Consider the following 20,091-nt stretch of genomic DNA (forward strand, 5'->3'; position numbering starts at 1 on the left):
GAAATAGACCAAACGCCTCTTCAACATTCCTGCCAACCTGTTAGAATGGTAAATATAGGCATTGAGCCCGGTGTTTGTTGCGCATATTTCTTACATAACTGTCTCCGTGGTACCTTCACCACTCTACCTCTTCCGCTTACTAATTTTCTCCCCTTTGTCCGTCTTACTCCCTCTCCCCTAGTCTTTTTCCATCTCTCCCTCTCACCGGTACTGACCCACATGCTACTGCAGCTGTATCACATCAAGCTGAGGGCATAAATGAAAGCACACACACACACACACACACACACACACACGCACACACACACGCGCGCACACACACACACACACACACACACACACAACAGTGGCCAACCCACATACTTGAGCATCTCTCCTTAAGCTGTTTGTCAGCAATGCTCCCCAAACACACACACACACACACATTTCCACCCATAGCTCATCCTCATCTCCATTGCGATGAACACCCACACAGATATCAGCAATGGGAGTGAGATGCAGACATAAAAAAAGGAATCCACAGGAAGAGGAAAGGGGCAGGGGGTGTTACGTGTTGATGACAGCTCAAAATGCCAGAAATATGACTGGTTACACAATCTGAAGGTGCGTTGCTATTTTCGACAAAAAAACGGGATTCGGTAAAGAAGCGGCGAAAAGTTTACTGCGTGCTCATGGCTAAATCGGATGATGTAATTTCTGAAGAAAAATCTACACATCTTCCTTCTGTTTAAAACAAACTGGAATAAGAGGTGAGAGGACGAAACCTTAACCCTGACCAACACCAGGAAGTGACCGAGTGTGTCCCCAATGGCGCAAACTATTCAACTCCGCCAAACCGAATAGAAATCACAAACATGCTCTCAGTTCGATAAGAGCGAACCAAACAGGAGGAGGAGGAAAAGCAGAAGAGGTGAGGAAAAAAAGACGAGTGTAAAACCTTACATAATCGGGCCTGGAGGTAGGAAGGGACGGAAAAGAGAAGACAGAAAAGCTGCAACAAAATCACAGAGGTCACCCACAAACGAACTGCCTGAAAGCGCACAGTAGCTGCTAACTGTGACGCAACTGGCATTTGTCTGTAAAAACACAAAATGAAATGAAGTTGTTGTTCTGTTGTGTTTATTTCTGTTTTCCTCCTGTCTTAGTCGCTAAAGTTTTTTGAGTTTGACTTCAGGTCAATTTGCCACTTCAACTATTTGTGCCCTTACTCTACACCCACGTTGTGCTATTTTGTCCTTATCTAATTTCTTTTTCAACATGGAAGCAAAAAAAACTTGCTAATTTACATTTTATACGTTTTCATTACATGAATCGATTGCTTGAAATCGTCGGCTGATGTTGAAGATACAAAACGTTCCCCTGAGGTGCATGAATGGATGCATGTTCAGAATAAAAATGTCTCGTTGAAGATTGATTCAGTTTGGACCTGAAAAAGACGGGTACGAAACAGACACAAATGCAATTGATGTTTCCGATTCCCCATTTTCAAAGTAAAGGCGAGAGAGAAATTGGAAAATGGAAAAAGCAAAGAAGAAATAGGTTCAGAGTACCGTCACATTCATAAAAATCTCAAGCTCTACAAGTGTGCAACAAGGAGATGTCTGCGCCTTATTTTTTATTTTACACTTTAACAGTATCAAAATTGCACATTATTAGTGCCCCTGGCCTTCGAGGTTTCTGTTATTATGTTAAGGCTAGAACCACTCAGAACAAAATCAGACCAGTTCCCACTGAGGCTGTTGTAGCCATTCTCTAAAGGGAATAATGACCCTCCTTATGTGAAGAGAAAACCTTTTCTGATTTCCAAAACGCTAGTGAATAGACAAAGCTACAAATCTACTGTTCAACAGTAATAACTGACTGAATAAACTGAGCAAAGTACTTTATGTTGAGGTGATTTAATATATTGAAGTTTGGGGCTAAGCTTGGGTAGAAACATCTTACTCTGCTTTAAAATTTCAACTTTAGAGCCAATCTAGTAGATTTGTCCAACTTTGCATTGGACATTCAGATCATTGTATTGGAAATCAAACATACCATTAGATGTTTCAAATCTTTTTTGAAGTACAATTAGTTCAAAAATACATACTTGTTCCAAAGAAGACTAATTTTAATCAAAACTAAACTTATTACACTTACACTTAGACAATATCTGCAAAATAATATTGATTTGACCTGTGGCCGTAAGAATTATTGGCTCCATTTTTTAGAGATAAACAAGCGCAATGCATTTCATTTAAATTTCCAACTAATCATAGAGCTAATTTCAACACCACCTGACATTGATTTTGACAAAATAAGCAAACTAACAAGGTAGCAAAGCAGTATAGCTGAGAAATTATGCAACACAACTTGACAAAACATGTTTATTAACCTGTGAATGCCTTTAGACCCGATGCTCTACTGATTAAAACGTGTACCTTCATATTAAACTTAATTTTATATTGTTTAGATTGATGTTTTTATCTTGTTACTGAGAGAGGAATGACTCAAAGTTGGGTATTTTGTATTGTCACTGCATTGTTTGGTATCAGTGAAATGCTTGAAACTAGAATTAAGGGACAAAGCCTCATGGCATTTCAGAGGGAAAGCATTTTCTCAGACGGGTCTGAACATGTCAGGCCTGTTCAGTCAGTCAGACAAGGGAAGAAGAAATCAGTAGATAACAAGACGTTTGACTGACTTACAGCAAAGTTGCACTGTTTTACCCTTCTGACCTTTGACATGGAACATATTGGATTTGGACATGTCAGCATTTTGGAAATCTAAAGAAGAGATTCTCAAGGGAAAATGCAAAGTTAGCATTAGCTTCACAAGAACAGTTAGCCCTGGTTAACAGCGCTAGCTGCTAGCATAACATCCTGAATATCAAGTACACAGTCAACTCTTGTAATCATTTTTTTTGAATGACAGTAAAACTACTTCCATAATTGTATCTAGGCCTGGCACAATAACAATTTTGACCAAGTAATTATTGCGATAAACGATAAACAGAACATTTTTCAGGTTTTATATTGATAATGCACTCCACTCCAAGGCCAATAAGTTTGAAATAAAGAACATCCAAAATAAAATGTACGAGCCAAAAATAATAAATGAAACTGAAACAAGAACAAAAACCACAGATAAAATAGATGATGAACAAAGTTGACCTTCAAAACATGTAAATCATCAGAATGTAAATTATTGAGCTCATTTTAATTTATCATTAATTAATTAATGACTTATTGCAACTCTTATGTTAGTTATTAAAGAGAAATATAAAACTAAATAAATTTGCTATTGACACATCTGTAAGAAACTGCTGTAAACCAGCATCTACTGTACATAAAACAACCACGCCTTCACTTCACACTGGACGTTTAGACGCCTTTTCGAAGGATTCAGTAACATTCCAAGATACAGTACTACAATGACGAAAAATTATTTCCCATAAACATTAATGCTCATGTTTAACAGACGGCTTATCAAGGTAATCAGCACAGCTCAGTAAATTGTCGTGTCCAATAACAGAAGCTGAGATTTCCGACTCAGACAAGGTTGCAGTTATGCATAGGGGAAGATTAAATAAACTAAAGTGCCTGCAGCGTTTTGTGAAAAGATGGCGTGTGATGTTTGAACATGTGAGGAATGTGACGAATTAACCATGGAACAAACAGGTAGAGCAACTTAAACAACAAGCAGTGGCATATATGCTAAAAATTCAACTGCTTTCGCTTTCACACTAAGCACTGATACTGCGCTATGAATGAGTGTTTTTGTCTGTTTAAATACAGTGTATTCTTTATTCTTTATGGATTTATGGAAATACAAATGCAAACGCTTTCCTGAGTTAAAACACAAGTTGAATCCTGACTGCTACGCTTCATTTTTTCATGCTCTGTCTCTGTTTCTCTCTCTCAAGAAGGTTGATTAGATAACAAAAGCATTAGCAAAACTAAAATTAGAAGCTGTCATTGTTGCTCTGAGTGTTCGGCGAGCAGGAGGACCTTCACAGTTGCACAGGAATCTGAGGTTTATTATCTAGAGGACATTCATTTTTTTTCAAAAATCAGAAAATATTTTTGTAGAATTTTCCTTCTCTTTTGTTATTCTAATTTATGACCGTTTTGGTTGTGGCTCTGCAAGTGGGTTTTATCAAACGCGTTAAGCACAAAAAAGCGTTAAGATCACAAGAACAGAGGAAAATGATACACAGGAAACGTGATGCTGAGGCTGGAGATGAAACACATCGACACCCTGAAATGGAGATCAGTGTGGTTTATGACATATTAGCATGTGCTAAGACGACCTAAAATGCTGACAAATGTATTAATTTATGCTCTTCTATTTCATTTCAATAAACCGGTTTAGTTTGGTTGATTGTTTAGGTATTGCTCGGTTTATAAGAGCTGCATAATCACCTAAAAATATAAGGCAATTTATGACAAGTCTTTACTAAAGAATAATTGTCCGACTTAAAGATGAATTATGGGTCCCAGCTGCATTCTTTCACCTCACAAAGTGACTTTCATAAAACAGTGAGGCACATCACTCTCCACCCGTCTTACAGTCCTTTCCGGTCAGCAGAGTTTGAGGGATGAGTTTCACATAGAAAGCCAATTAGTAAATCTCTGCGGACCCAATCAATGTGATCACAGAGCAGTCGGTGGGATCTGAGCTTTCTTAACGCCGTGAACAACTAGAGGAAATTCGTGACATGTTGATAAGCAACGACTCAAGGCAGATAGAAGACGCTCCGCTGACGCAGGCGAGTCAACAAAGCTAGTCTGGAAAGTAAAACATATTTAATTACAGCGACAGGATGACATGATTATTCAGGAACTCGCAAGTGGGGGGGAAGCAAAATTAATAACGGCACAAGTAATGCCATGTCACAGCTAATAAGGAGTAGCAGCTCGCCAACGAGCACGCTAACGAGGACGGTAACAAGCAAGGGGCAAAATTAGCAAAGCATAATTAAACCTAAGAAAGATGCATGGATTCTGCTTACTGGTAAACAGTGATGGAAAAAAATAACCTGTAAGTTTATTTCTAAAACAACAGGGCACACTTAGTGTCAAGGATACTCTAACAAAAGGATACAAAAGTGCTAATCGGCTCAGGGTATTGTCACTTGAGCATAATCCCAGAGTTGTTGACAAGCTTAATCTAAGTCACATGACTAAAGATACACACACTGAGTCAGGGAAGTATAACATCTCTACCTGTCACTACTACCAGTTGAACAGTTACATAATCTTTCCCTGGAGTAAGACAAGATTTTGTTCAGTGGTGCCACAATTATTGTCACTTCTGTTAAAAATGTGTATAAAGCCTAAAAATACATTTATTTCATTCATTTACCATTTAAAATGAACATGTAATGCACACAAATATCGCTCTTGAACAGCACTCCTGTTTGTAATAAACTTCTTTAGGACACCAGTCAGGTAAGAAATGTGATTTGCAGCTGCAGACGGTGAATGTATTTTCAAATTTATTGGTACTTATTGATGCTTTTATTTAAACTGGAGAAAATACAGTAGCACGCATCATTAATTGGACTTTATTTTGACAACGATAAATTAAAATATCACGTTAAATGAAAAACGAGGCGATAAATGCCCACCGCTAACTCAAATATAAAATGAGACTTTAAAATGTAAAACATATTTTTGTAAATTTTGTGAAATGTAAATGTATTTTTAAATGTGCACAAACTTTATTACTTTGTAATTCGGAGGCAGAAACTCTAACTTGCTGCCATTATCAAGACTGATCCACTGCAGCGTTCTTATGCTCCCACCACGATTAAATTATCCAATCAATATCAGACATATCAACTGCCATTATCTCCCACAAGCAAATCGAGCATTATGGGATGCCGTCCCCCTGGCAACGGGGTTTTGCGGGAATCCCTCGTCTCCCATTGATTGGCCTGTGTTTTACAGCTGATGGTGTCAGTGCAGGTGATGGATAATGATTTCTGCACAAACATTTATCTTTGTTTCCTGCCACTGACATAAAGCACTGCCCAGAGTTGAAGCTCACTTTTCTTTAAAATTGAGAGTAAGTTCTGCTATCTATATTTTTCCTTCATTCCTCGAATTCATTTAAAATTCCATTTTGATCATTAATTATAATCTTCTTTTTATTATTATTATCTGATTCAGAGTGTTTCATGTCTACATATAAATATTTAATTTGTAAAAATGTATTTTTCTAACTCATTACGACAAACAATGATTCCGGAAGTCATGACTTTTTTGATAATAACGCAAAAATATAATAAGACCTGTTGTCAGTAGTTCATAGAATAAAAGAACAATGTTCATTTTACACAAACATACACCTATAAAGAGTAAAATCAGAGAAACTGATCATTTTCAGTGGTCTCTTATTTTTTTCCAGAGCTGCTGATGCAAAATTAAGAAAAGTTTGAACATCATTTAGAAATATATTTTTATAGAACTTAACTTTATTTTAACTTGTAAATAAATACATGGACGGCTTGTTGACCCTGCATGGGTCATAAATGCAATTATTTTACAACAGTCACCATAAATGTGAATATATTTAACCTACATGCATTTATATTGAACACCTGGATTTTTCGAGTGCACGTTTTTTCATGCGCTGGCAACAAGCTAATTTCAACCAATCGGTGCCAGAGCCCAGCAGACCAATAAGAAAGGAAACTGAGATCGCATCCTGTGTGAGAGATTCGAAGAGAAGTCATCACCGTGACGCTAAGAGTGGAAAGTGACGCGGCCAGGAAGCAGATCAGGAACTCGGTTGACCTCAAGAGAACCAGACAAACGTTCAGAAGGTTGATCAAATCAAACTCGAGAAGTTTGATTTGATCATCGACATATCTTCAACTTGAAACAGAAATATGAGACAGGCGACGTAAAAATCTGACAGGCAGCTGGAAGGACGCAACAAATTGGCTCTTCGGACCATTTAAAAAACACCACACAAAAAAAAAGTTAATCAAAAACCCATGTGAACACAACCGAGAGTCAAAAAGCTTTGATTTTTTTATGCACTGCTAACATAACTAAGTGCTTAATCAGAGCTCCCCATAAAAGCTATGACGAAAAAGAATTTTAATTTTTGATGATTTTCTTTGACTTGTCTGAATCTGAACATTTTATGGCTCTCTGATTTCCTGGAGTTCCTTTTCTAAGAGTCACAGATTTAGAGTTGAATATGTTCAGAGTTCTGAAATTCTCTCAAAAGACCTTCAAAAAAAGTCCAATTAAATAAACTATAAACGTCCAAAGGTTTGGACCAACGGGAACAATGTCAAATCGTCACCTACCTTGGCTCTTATCTGTCCGGAGGTTGACACTTTGCGGATCAGCTTGTGTGACGTCTCCTCTTGCTCTCCATCGCTGTCTGACGACTCTTCCCCAACTTCTCCAGACTGGAAATAAAAAGTAAAAATAGATGTAAGCTGGCATGAAGCTCAATGTGTCTGTTTGTGCACCATCATTAGTTTACCAGCTATTACAAGGGTTGCCGCTGTCTGTTTATATGAAGTGTGTTGAGGCGTGTAATGTGCGAAGACTCTGTGCTGTGACTCCACCCTAGGAGCTTAAATATGTTGCACAGAAGCATTTACAGCAAATAGCACTTTGACCTCAGGCTGTCAATGAGGGCAAACTGGTTATGTTTTTCTTAACCTAAACCAGACAGCTCGGTCCCTGAACTCTAAGTAAGCGAGCAAAACCTTCAAAAAGAATTCTCTATTGTGCATTTGCCTTGCATTTTAAGACAAAATACAGTCTTCTGTAAAAGATGTATACGTATTTAACTTTGCAGCATGCATTTTTTTTAAAATCCCACAGCAGGATCCCGCAGTTTCCACTTGTCATGTATACAGATTTGAGTAAACCATGACTCAAAAGTCACAGAAATGACCCAGTAATAAAAATACTTAATCTCATGCAATGTAATGCAAGTGCTTTGTCTGCGCTCATGAAAATTCACTTACCGCAACATGCCAGATGATTGCAACTGGAGGCAATACTAACTGAATAATCTACTTTCTGATTTATTTGGAAGCTAATATGACTAGTCTATGAACTCAGAGCAATAAAAGTCCATTTTAAGATTCTCACTCAATCTTTAAATATCAGTGATTACACAGCAACAATCCTGACGCCACAGACGTCATATCAAGTTACTAAATTAAACAGAATGAAAATATAGCACATGTAGCACAAACCTTCATCACAACACAAACAATATAGTGAAAAGAGAATGAAAATAAGAATAATTTTTGTGACATATAGTAAAATAACCTTTAGCCAAGATATAGAAAAGGAAAACTTTTCATAAACAGCTAAAGTGGCTTCTTTACTTTTTATTGTTCAAGTTAATTTCTTCACATTAATGTAATGTAGGCATGGGAGAATTGCTAGAATGTTCTTTTTTGATTTTACATTTTAAAACCATGTAATGTCAATTCCTATTACTTTAGAGACTGATAAGGGTCCATTTAAATGGTTTAATGGTTTTAAAAGCATTAATGTGGTCTTCACATTACTGATAACAAGGTTCAGAACTGCTGTAATGTCAGTTCATATCACTCAAGAGACATTAAAATACTGATAAGCGTCCATTTAAACTGTTAATAAAAGCACTTACTTTCAGACAAGAACTGCTACTTAGCCATTAGTTTCAGTAAACTGAACCGACACACAAAAAAAATGTTTTCTACTTACAAAGAGATTATAACTCCTCAAAACATCTACAATCTCATATTCGAATATAAAGAAACATCTGTTTAAGTATACTGTAAACCTTTTAAATGCTGCAGGGTAGAACGTGCTGTTAAGTATTGCTCTCCCTTTTGTTTTGACATCTGTGGAGTAGTTGTGGTACTTGATGTTATGCACACATTTACTTGGCTAATACATAGAAACTAATCATTAAAGTCGTTTTCTCCCAAAAATCCTCTATCATTTGTCTTCAGTGTGTACTGAGAAAGGCTTTCATTCAGTCAGACCAGTGGTAGTGGGAGTGCTGAAACTAAACTCAGCAGCTACAAACCAGCCGCTCCTTCCTACAGAACTGTAATGCAGGGCCTATTTTAGCAGCCCAGTGGCATATATTTAAACGGATAATTAGCACCGAGCGCCAATTTATGAGAAACTGTGGTCTACCACAGTCTGTACGTCACAGTGTAGAGTTCAGTGTCCTTTCATTTAGTTGTAGCACAGCACACACTTTCCCTGGAAAGTGGCAGCGGCTATAGGAGATAACTTAGACTTAGACTTAGACTGACTTTATTGTTATTTAACTCTAGCTTTGCTTGCAGTGGATCTGGCCTGGTGTGAGCTTCTCATGGTGTGATAACCTTGAGTAGAAATACTAGTTTCGAGGTAGGCAAATAATTACAATAGCATCTAATTGTTTGCTTTGTTTTGTTTTGTTTTATTTTAAAAAGAAAAGTTGCAATTATTTCCACTATTGCAAAAATAGCATCTTAATTTTAACCAACCTGCTCTTCATGCAGAATTGCAAGTGTAGCGGTCAGCTGGTTAGCATGCTGCCTGTGGCAAACCAGTGGCAGTTTTAAGACCTCATAAAAGGGATCAAATGGTTCTCCTTTAGTTTTCACCTCATGACTGTCTGTGGTTTTCATGACTGACAATATTTTTGAGCATATGACCTTTTTTTTTTTTTTGTCCTTCTTGTAAACGGTGGAAAAGTGTTGAAGATATCTTTCAGCCAGCTGACTAAGCAGTGCACAGCCAAAGGCGTTAGGGGCAAGCTTATGCTATGTTGTGTTCTTGGAGTAAAAAAGGTATACTAAAGCTAAATGCAGTGAACATCTGAAACTCAATGTTTTAAACAAATCTAGACCTGTCGCAATAAGCAATAAATCAATTAATCACATCATTAATTAATTGATTTCCATTTACGTGATGCATCGTTTTTCTCTTCCCCCCTCTTTCTTTCTACCAAAAACTGGAAGACAAAAGTCTTCGGTCTGGTGCTTTGGTCTGAACTAGCCAGGACAATTTTGCTTACAGAGACTTTATGATTCATGTTATTTGTTGTTTCTGCTGTTTTATTTGTTTGTTTTGGGTATTTAAAATGTCTTCCAGTTCCAGTGTTAAATGTTCATTAGGAATTAAAATTTACTGATCTTTCAGAATGTCTTCTTGCGTTGTTATTATTATGCAATTACCATTAAATTACTTGAAAATGGTCTCCAAACAACAATATTATCGTTTATCGCAATAACGTCTGGGACAATTTATCGTCCAGCAAAATTTATTGTGACAGCCCAAGGTGCAACTCACCATTATGAAGCTTTTTGTACTTTTTGTCCCCAATGTTCCCTCAAAATGCATGTAACATCACTATGTCCTGTAAACTAATATCTAAGCATTTTAACTTCGGGGGCAGATTCTTTTGTTATTTTCTTTTACGATGTCAAATGACCTTGTTGCTTTTTACCTTCAGCAACATGTTTTTATTGTGGTCACTTACAGTTACATTTTACGGCGACTTATATTTAGACATGTATAAAAAAAAAAATTTAAAAAAAGAAAAAAGGTGAGTCATATTTCTCTGGCGTTGAGCAACCGATAACGCCGCTGGAAAACTTCAACCTTTGAACTTGCTGTAAAAAAAAAGTTGCGGGCATTTGATGATGCTTATAAATTTAGCTGTATATGTTGAATGAGATTGTGTGAAACCACCGCCTGTAACACTTATATCTTTCAACCTTTGCAAGAGTTCGTAACTCATTTAGGTTCCGGTAAGGTTCACGTTTTGTGACTGATTTATTCGGTTTCCTGTCGGGGAACAACGCTTGTCCGAAACTGAGCGCCAGTGTGGTCTTACGTGGTTGTCACGATATGGTAATCCTAAGTAAAAATCATAGCTTCTCTATCTCAAAGTAATTACACAAGGATGTAAATAAAAACGCACAACATGCTATTGTTACTTTTATTTAAAATAAAAAGAGCAACAACAAATCTTTCTGCTGCTAAAATAACACAAACGATGAGGTTTTTGTTGGTATTCATGACATTTTGTTGTTTCAATCTGTAAACTAAGGCAAACACTGCATAAAATTCAGCATTAATTTACAATCATAGACGCTTATTACACCAAATTTCATCCCTTTTTATCAAACTACTCTTTAAAGAACAATGCGGTGAGTAGCGGGTTAGCTCTGGTATGTTACTCACAGATTGCAAGCTGCAGTTTTAATTTGTCTTTAGTTTTTAAGCCATTGTGTCCATCTTATGTCCGTAGAATCTGTCTTTTGTGTAAGTGAAATAAAAGTGTGGGAGTACCTGGCAGTGCAGAGCAACAGGTAGGGGAGGGGCAGGTGCAATACTACGCACCTTCTGATACTAATTGTCACTTTTTAGTACGTCTAATTCTTCTTGTAGTGTGAAAGCAACATGAATTTCAAGACAACAATCATGCATCAAAGCATAGGTTTCCAGCCTTTACCTGGTTATTTTAAAACACAAAAATGGTGGAAAAGACCATTTGACCAATCTAGAAGCCACAGCAATCCAGCTTTCCACAAAGCATAAAAACAAAAGTAAATACTCACAATATGAGTCCTTTCAGAATCAGCTTGGGGTGATCCCAGGGACTCTCCAGGCTCCGCCACATACAGGACGTTGGGATTCAGCTTGGACGCCATGGCCAGTTACAGGAAGTAGAACAGGTGAGAGGAAAGGAAGACGTAAACGGCTGCGAGAAGTTCTAGATAAGAGAGAAGAAAGAGGAAGAGGGGAGAGAGAGGGAGTTTGGAGAGAGGAAAGCTAGGGACAGAAGGCTTCCAGGTTGTCCTTTAGCAGATCTCTCTATCCAGGTCCAACTCTGGAAAAAGATGAAGGGATGAATTATTGATTAGAAGAAAGCAGCTCTGGGTTTTTTTTCTTTTTCCTAAAAGCAAGTGAGTGCTCTAAGATTCTCAAAGTTGGGAACACACAGACAGAACAGCTTTCTGTCTGTGTGTAGCATAGCTTTAAACGCTGTAACCCTCTGCTTTTGCTCGCTATCAGGCATATTCACTTCTTTTTCTCGGTTCCTCTTTATTCTGTCTGACTTTGTGTGAAAAATCACTGGGTATAATTTTAAAAAACCAGCCGTCACGCAGAGCGGCTGATGGTGATGGAAGTACCGCGGCTGACGACAGTAAACGGGCTAATGATGATTAACATCACCTTAAGCAATATTGCAGGATACAGCAACGCGAAACCGAGGTCGATGAGATAACGGGGGGGGGGGGCTCCGCGTGCTTCGGAGCATTTTGCACGCGCTCGGACACTTAAATTTAAACAGCGTGGGATTTTTTTCTTGTTGTTGTTTTTTATTTCCTTTTTTTCGGTAAAATGCAAAAAAAAATATAAATAAAGTATGTCGGCTTGTTGCGTGGGAGAGTGCGCGCAAGTGCGCGTGTGGGTTTCCGTGATTACGATGTGGCCACGTTCTTCAAAAGGAACCTGTCTGCATCTCACCTCACCCGCCGCCCCCGGTGACACCGGACCCGACCACTCAAGACCTGAAAGCACATTTCCTATACGCATATGTGAACAAATGAGAATAAAGGCAAAAACGCGAGAGAACGGACACCGGTTTGTTTTTATGCAGACATGTCTTTTACACATTTATTAACAATCATAAACAGCAGCGAATGTACAACAGGCGCTTCATCATTCATTCCGTGAATAAGCTCACATCCGACACTTGTTTAACTCCTGGGTACATTCGCTTCAGCTGGCTCAGCTGTCATAAGAGCGAAAGCATTCATAAGCGACCTGTGTGCGGCCACCCCCTCCGCACAAACACAGCCCCTCAGCGCCGATGAAAACAGAAAATAAGATAGAAAGAAAAAACGGGGCTGCCGCTTACCTCCGGACTGCGCTCAGCGGTGTCTCTCCTGCCCCTGTTGCCCGGCCTGGGTGCCTCGTCAGCCGGCGTTGGGGATAGTGCTCGCGGCCGGCGGTCAGCAGGAGCGTGCGGCTCTCTCTGGTGGTGCTCGCCTTGCAGAGAGAGACGCGGACATACGCATAGCGTCGGAGCGGCTCTGAATCAGGTAGGAAGAGGAGGAGGGGACGCAGGGAGGGAGGGAGAAGAAGAGAGAGAGGAAGAGCGAGAGCGAGAAAGAGAGAGAGAGAGAGATGTGAGAGCGGCCGTGTCGAGTCGCCTCGACGCTTCGTACCGAGGTTAAACGGAGAGCAAAGAACGCGCGCACGCAGGCACGACAGGCGCGTGCAAGAGAGAGGTAGAGCGCGAGGACCCAAACAAACAGCAGCCCGCACAAGCTGAGACAGGAATAAAATATCTTACATATGAGCGTTTCCTTCTTGTGTCGCGTCACAACAAGGTTCAGTGTATTTTATGGGGTTTCTTATTGATAGACCAACACATTGTAGTAAATTATTGTTAAACGTATAGGGGGAAAAAACATGATTTTCTACGTGTTCAGTGTGTGTTGTTATATGTATCCCCCTGTCCACCTCTTTTCTCTTTACCCAGTGCGAAATGTGGTGAAAGGCAGCATCATGCTGTTGGGGTGTTTTTTCTTCAGGAAAGCTGGATAAATACAAGATAAGATTGGAGACCGGGGTGGAAGTTCATATTGCCTGCCTTTCAAGTTCTTCAAATTGATTTTTAAAAGAAAAGTTTGTTGTCAAATGTTTGTGCTAGTGATGGTTTGTGATGCAAAAATTAGGTCATCAAAGGTCATCAAACTTATATTGTTTAAATACAATTTAAACTATATATTTTACTTTTTTTATTAATATATATTTATATCACAAATTATGATGCAAAGGCAAAAATTCTTGCAGCACAAAATAGCTCTTATGTAGCACAGGTTTGTCAGATTTGAACATGCTTGCCAAAGGTGAGGTGTGGGTGAGGGAGTGTGTCAGCTAGCCTAGCCATAGAGGAGTGATGCAGCTTTTGTCGTGGCCAAGATCATTGACCCAACTGAAATGCTAATGGAGTGATGGGACTTTCTTTCTTCAGTCTACAAGTGATTTGTGGATCTGGAATAAGCAGGACTATCAGGAATGCTTTTTAGGGCTATCCCACCGTCTGCTCAAGAGGCATTGGGTGGTGCGAGGATTTCATAGACAGGTTCTCAAGGCATAATCATGGAAAAGAACGTGTCTAGTTTGGGAACCTCAGCATATTGTCTTTGCTTTTTGCAAATAATATGGTTTTATTTGTTTCTTTAGGCAATGGCTTCTTTAAATCTGAAGCCACAGTTTTTAACCGAAAAAAGGTGGATGACACTTTCTGGAAAGGGCCGGTCTTTGCCTCAAGTTTAACACTTTAAAGGTGTTTTCACACCTGACTGTCCGGTAGACTTGGTTTGATTGGAGACCAAAATTGCAACATTTGCTACTTTTTCAGCAGGTGCGGTTCCCTTTCACACAGATCTGTGTAAAACGATCCAAACCCTTTGAAATACCTGTTTGTCCTCCTTGCCTGTGGTGGCGCTGCATCGAGGAAAAAACATGAGAACCATTGAAGATGATGTGAGCACAATTTCGTCCTTGGCAAAATGTAAACAAAATTGGGCTGGTGTTAGATATTAGAAGTGGTAGGACTTATCTTTGGGAAAAGACCATGACTCCCTCTACCACTAGAGATGAGTTTGTTTTGGTCGAATTTACCCAGAATGCCCAGAACTGCTTTTGGGAGTGGTCACTTCACACATGCATTCAAACTGCAGTAGGGTTCACTTCAACCAAACAAAGATCCTTGTAGGCAGACCAGTGTTCACTTATTTGGTCCACATCAGAATTCAATCGCTCCTTCTCAATTCCCCAAACAAACCAGACTTTCTAGGCAAATGAACTAGAGTTTGATTAAAGTGAACTAAACAGGGCTGGTGTGAATGCACCCTAAGTAACTTGGTGTGTTAACCTGAATGATGGTAAGATGGAGCAGGAGATGGGCAGAGGGCTTAGACTCCAGTCAGGCTTTTCTCCATTGTTGTGAAGAAAGACCTGACATATCAGGAAGGGAATCCCTTGATTTACTGGTTGGTAAACATTCCAACCCTAAGCAATGGTCATAAGATATGGATCATGACTGAAAGAGCAAGATCCCTGGTTAAAGGTGGTACAAATTAACTTCCTCTGTGGGGTGGCTGGATAGGGTGGAGAGTTTTGTCATCCAAGGGGAAATGGAAACTCCTCCGCAGTAAAAGGAGTTTGTTGTGGATGTTTGGGACCCAGTAGCCGTCAGGATGCCTACTAGGTCCCCGGGTTTTCTGTACCTGTCCATTAGAGCGGATACCCTGGGGAATAACCACAAACCATAATAGGGATTATACTGTATATCTTTCTGGGTATTTCTGGATTTCCCTCTTGGACTTGTTACCCCCACAACCCAATACTGTATAAATGGAAGACCATGGATGGACAGATGACCGGACAAGTAGTGAGACTCTTATTAAAATCACAGATTAAATTTGACTGAGTTAAAGAACCATATCAGTGTTTAATAGAATCTGGACAAAATTTGATCCCATCTGGTTCAAGGTCTTACATCCAAATTGAATTATTTTACCTCCAAGAGAGATTTTTAATACAGTTTTTGTGGTTTTTACCGACTTTTGCAGAACGGGTTTTATCAGGTTAGCTGGTCTGAATGGTTTATTGAGGGGTCATCTGAAGGAGGAAACCGCCAGGGGCACCATTCATTCAAGAACCACCTCTGTTGTAGATCGCAACAGTGGATTATTGCATAAAAGATTTATAGCCGCAATTAAATAAATCAATGAACGCATTGACACTTGAATTAACTAACTTAGCCGTGTGGCTTATTGATGGAAAAAACAATCTTCCCTTGGGCCGATTTAACTGCTTTTTGTTGCTTTCAGTCCTAATAAATGAGCTCCGGGTGGAAAATAAATTGTGTATGTTCAGAGCTCCGTTTCCTTTAAAGCACTTTCAGATTGTCATGACTGATTTATAGTCTAATGCCATGGAGTTCAGCAGAGGCACGTGTAATCTTTTTGGGGGTGAGAGTGTTTTGCTACCTGTTGTATTTCTGCTTGACATTTGGGAATGCATTAACAGGTCCAAACAAAATGATGCCTTTTTGTTTTTTTTAACGCTTTGAAGTTCTCAGAGGGTCATGTTATTGTTGTCCTTATTGGATGAGTCTAAAAAAACTTGACTTTATAGTACATTTCAGGCAGAAAAGGCCAATAATATTATTTAGTGAAGAATACATACAATTTTAAATTTCATGTCTCAAAAATGAGAAGGTTATGAGCACAAAACGAAGAAATGCACAATGGTCATGTGGAAAGAAAGAGAGTCACAGTTTTCTCAAAGAAATACTTGAAGCAAGTGGTTTGCAGATGTATTGCTTTACTCTGATGCCCCTAAGCAAACCCAAAGTGATCAAGTCCCACAAACAGGGGATTTTGGAAGGTTGTTGTTTTTAGTGTGTGACACTGAGCACATTTATGTGACCGTAAAAACTGACCTTTTGAGTCTGCTTCGAGTACGCAGAGACCTTTAATCTCCCGTGGCAACCATTCAGCTGTGCGAAACGTTTGGGGGAACCGAGCACCACCTCCTCCTCAGAGCTGCAGTTTCCAAGTTTCCAAGCTTTCGCCTTACGGAACACCCTCTGCCCCGTGGCTCCTCCACCCAGCTCCTTCCGACTAGCCAGCAGCAAATAGCAAACACCCGGTGGAACCGTGCATCTGGTCAGCTCATTTTACGAGCCACTTCTCAGTGAAGCGCTGGTTAAAAACGTTGTTAAAGGGGTAATAGAGTTGTACTGTAGTAATGACTTCCTGACGGTGGAGTTTCAGAAAGAACCATTTTTAAAATGACAGGACCCAATTTCAAGACATTAAATTACAAAGTCAAATTTCTTTAAGTCATATTCACACATTGAGCATTTTTATAACAACTGAAGGTAAATATTTGATTGTGCCATTAAATGGCACTTTGTGGCTGGAAAACATGTAATACTGCCCCTTTAACTACGTACGTTTCCTTTGTATCCCTTCGTCCATGCTGAAGTAAAGCATCACCAAAGCATGTTGCTGCCACTACCATTTTTCCACAGTGTTTCTCTGTTGGCTGATTATTTGACTATCTGATTATTTACTATTTGATTTGTAGAGAATTATCCTTCTCCATGCTAAGTTCTTGGTGTGTGAAGTTGAAGAAGAGTCAGTGAGTTGAATTCATGAATTCCATTTATTAACCAAAATACAGCTGGTCTATAGCTCATGTTATCCTTAAGGGCTAGCAGAACAAAATGGCATCAAAATGAAGCCTAGGCGCAAATTCAAACTGGAAGACTCTTTTATCCCCACCGGGACCCGTTAATTGAAGCGACCTGCCCACAATCGTCGACCTATCAACGCCGGACCAAGCCACGTCACGTCCAATCATCGACCAAGTCCCAGCTGATAAGGACCTTCATTCATGGCGTCCTTCGCTCTCCAGCCGAGCTCAATCCACCACCACCCCTTCTCCTCCATTCGCCCGGTCCTGAGGCCCGCACCCTTCTTCAACCTCCACCACCAGTGCCGGGCCCTGGGGGGATGACGTTCCTAACAGCATCGGGGATGCTCATCTGAAGCCTATCGCTAACGCTGCGATAACCGTTATCCCCAGCCGGGGCCCGAGCGCCAAAGACTTTAAATTCTGTTTGTCAATAAACTCTTCTAATTGTCTTCTTATCTCTGTCTGAGTCTCTCCAGATTGAAATATAGTTTGTAATTTTATTTGTTAGCCTCTACCTGAGCTACACCCTAAAGAGGGTGTTCCCTAGTGTGTCATATCCTCTAACCTTAGCATTGAGGATGTTATCGAACATGCCATTTCCTTTAGCTTTAGCGCATGTGATCTATGTGAATGCATGTATGTGTACATTAGCATGCAACTAGCTAAAAGAGATAGAGGAAGACACAGAATTATTTATTCTCAACAGATTCTAAGTACACAATTAGGTGATTTCTGGCCTGAATTATATGTTGGAGCACCAGGATAAAAATGGTAGTATTAGTATTTGTGAACATTTTTCTTAAAACATTTATTTTAATCCTTACACTGTTTTGTTTTGTAAAGGTCTTTTATATAAAAACCCTAACACCAGTATGCGCCTCAAACGTGACAACAACAAAAAAAAAAGTTGAAGTGCTCTCAGTGAGGGAACGCACGCTGTTCAAGGAGACCCTGCAGTAACCTTCGACCTATAGCCAGCGCGACATTCCTCTCGCAGGCAGCAACACATCTGCCTTTTGCTCCAGACACGTTTCCCAAACCCCGCTTTTCCGTCACTCGGCAGCACTTTGCTTCCATCTCGTTTCTCGAGTCGTCGGCCGATCGGAGGCGAAGTTAGAGCTATTCGGCTTTGTTGAACAGCTTTTTAGGGCGCACAGTCTAATAAAGAGCTTGAGCTCCGGGAGAGAGGCGTCTACATTAATGAGGCTCGCGCTAACACATGTAGCAACACGGCAATCATACTGGCACCACTCACTGCAATGGTAATTTGTTTACTGTTGATTAAATATTCATGGGGAATTAGCCGTGAGCCTGCCAACAACCACTTGATTTACGCTCTGTGTGTGTGTGTGTGTGTGTCCCTTTTATGAGCAATGGTGATTCTTTTTTCCTCTCTAAATTCTCCAAAATTAATGAGATTACTCTACTTATATCCTTACATATAGCACAGGATAGGTAGATAAGTGCGTGTTAAAAGGATTGCTTTGCACCTGATGATTCCCCCTTGATAATCATCAGGTGATGGTGTTATTGTGATCATCCGTTTCCTCCGGTTGCCCTTGACAACTGTGAGAGAGAAAAAAGAAAGAGATAAGAGAGGGAGGAAAATGAGCAAGAGCATTAACAATGAAGACGTGTTACTATGAATTTCGTCTTATTGATAACAAATTCTCTAAAACAGGAGAATTGAGTTTGATGCATCAACTGATGTATGTGGGGAAAAAAGAGCCAAGAACTCTCTTTATATTCTCCTTGAAATGTAAAACTTACAATATTCACGCCTCGCATGCTTTTGCACATTTTCTCATGTTGCAACCACGAATCTCATTTGTATTCTATTGGGATTTTACATGACAGATAAAGCAGTGCATAATTGTGAAGCGAAAAAGGAAAAGTGTGTTGTGCATATCAAGAGGCATCTTTTCATGCAGTCATACAGCTGCACGTCTTAAAAACACACCGAGACTGAATTGTTTGAACACAGGGTGTTCGGCGCACCATAGATTTCTCAAAATCTATCAGAAGGCCTTAAATTATCTTAAATTTATTAAAGAAAAAAATTAATTAGCCTTAATAATCAGAAGTCTTACATTTTGTGATGGCGGAACTATTTAATCTTATACATTCTATGTAGGATTTTTCCTTGCTGGACTTTTCTATCAGGCAAAAGTTAGACATCTTCACTCACTGCGTTCTGTGACTAAAGGCAGTTAAGACTACCAGTAACAAGCTACTAATACATGCTAGTTTGCAAGCAAACAAACAAGTCATTAGCAGCTAGCATATGGCTCTCTAGGTAGGTAGCTAGGTAACTAAGAATGGCTTTATTTGCTAGCTAGCACAAAAACCAGCCATTGGCACCTAGTGTATGGCTTATTACCAAGCTATCTAGCAAACAAAGAAAGTCATTAGCAGTTAGCTTCTGGCTCTTTTTCCAACAGCATATGGCTCTCTAGCTAGCTAGGAAACAAAAAAAAAAGCCATTAGCTGTTAGCATCTGGCTCTTTTTCAGACAGCATATGGCTCTCTAGCTAGCTAGCAAACAAAAAAGCCATTAGCAGTTAGCGCCTTGCTCTTTAGCAGCTAGCATATGGCTCTGTAGCTAGCCAGCTACCTCTCTAGCCACATTCCATGTGAGAATCCCAAGGCTGCTGCCATGAGCCGCCACAAAAAAAGAAATTTTACGGTTTTGGTCACCTTTTCGTGTCGTAATACAGGTCTTAAATTTGACTCACAATAGTCTTTAAAAAGGTCTTAAATTTGAGTTGGTGAAAGCCGCACAAACCCTGGAACATCAATTTCAAATATTGCCTTATATTATCTGTTAGATTTACAGTACAGACCA

General features: G+C 39.5%; 1 protein-coding gene across 1 annotated transcript in view; it reads right to left on the reverse strand.

Annotated features, from left to right (window-relative positions):
• LOC102220024 (diacylglycerol kinase eta-like) overlaps positions 1–13,215 on the reverse strand; it is a 74,172-nt gene extending 60,957 nt beyond the window's left edge. Inside the window, exons 1-3 of the mRNA XM_023345992.1 lie at positions 12,883–13,215; positions 11,576–11,847; positions 7,307–7,411 (exon numbers count right to left, since the gene is read on the reverse strand). Of these exons, the coding sequence (XP_023201760.1) occupies positions 7,307–7,411; positions 11,576–11,668 (198 nt within the window). The 5' untranslated portion in view covers positions 11,669–11,847; positions 12,883–13,215. The remainder of the gene's footprint in view (positions 1–7,306; positions 7,412–11,575; positions 11,848–12,882) is intronic.
• Positions 13,216–20,091: the final 6,876 nt, after the last annotated feature.

Source organism: Xiphophorus maculatus, chromosome 14, assembly GCF_002775205.1.
Source record: "Xiphophorus maculatus strain JP 163 A chromosome 14, X_maculatus-5.0-male, whole genome shotgun sequence".
Taxonomy (NCBI): Eukaryota; Metazoa; Chordata; class Actinopteri; order Cyprinodontiformes; family Poeciliidae; genus Xiphophorus; species Xiphophorus maculatus.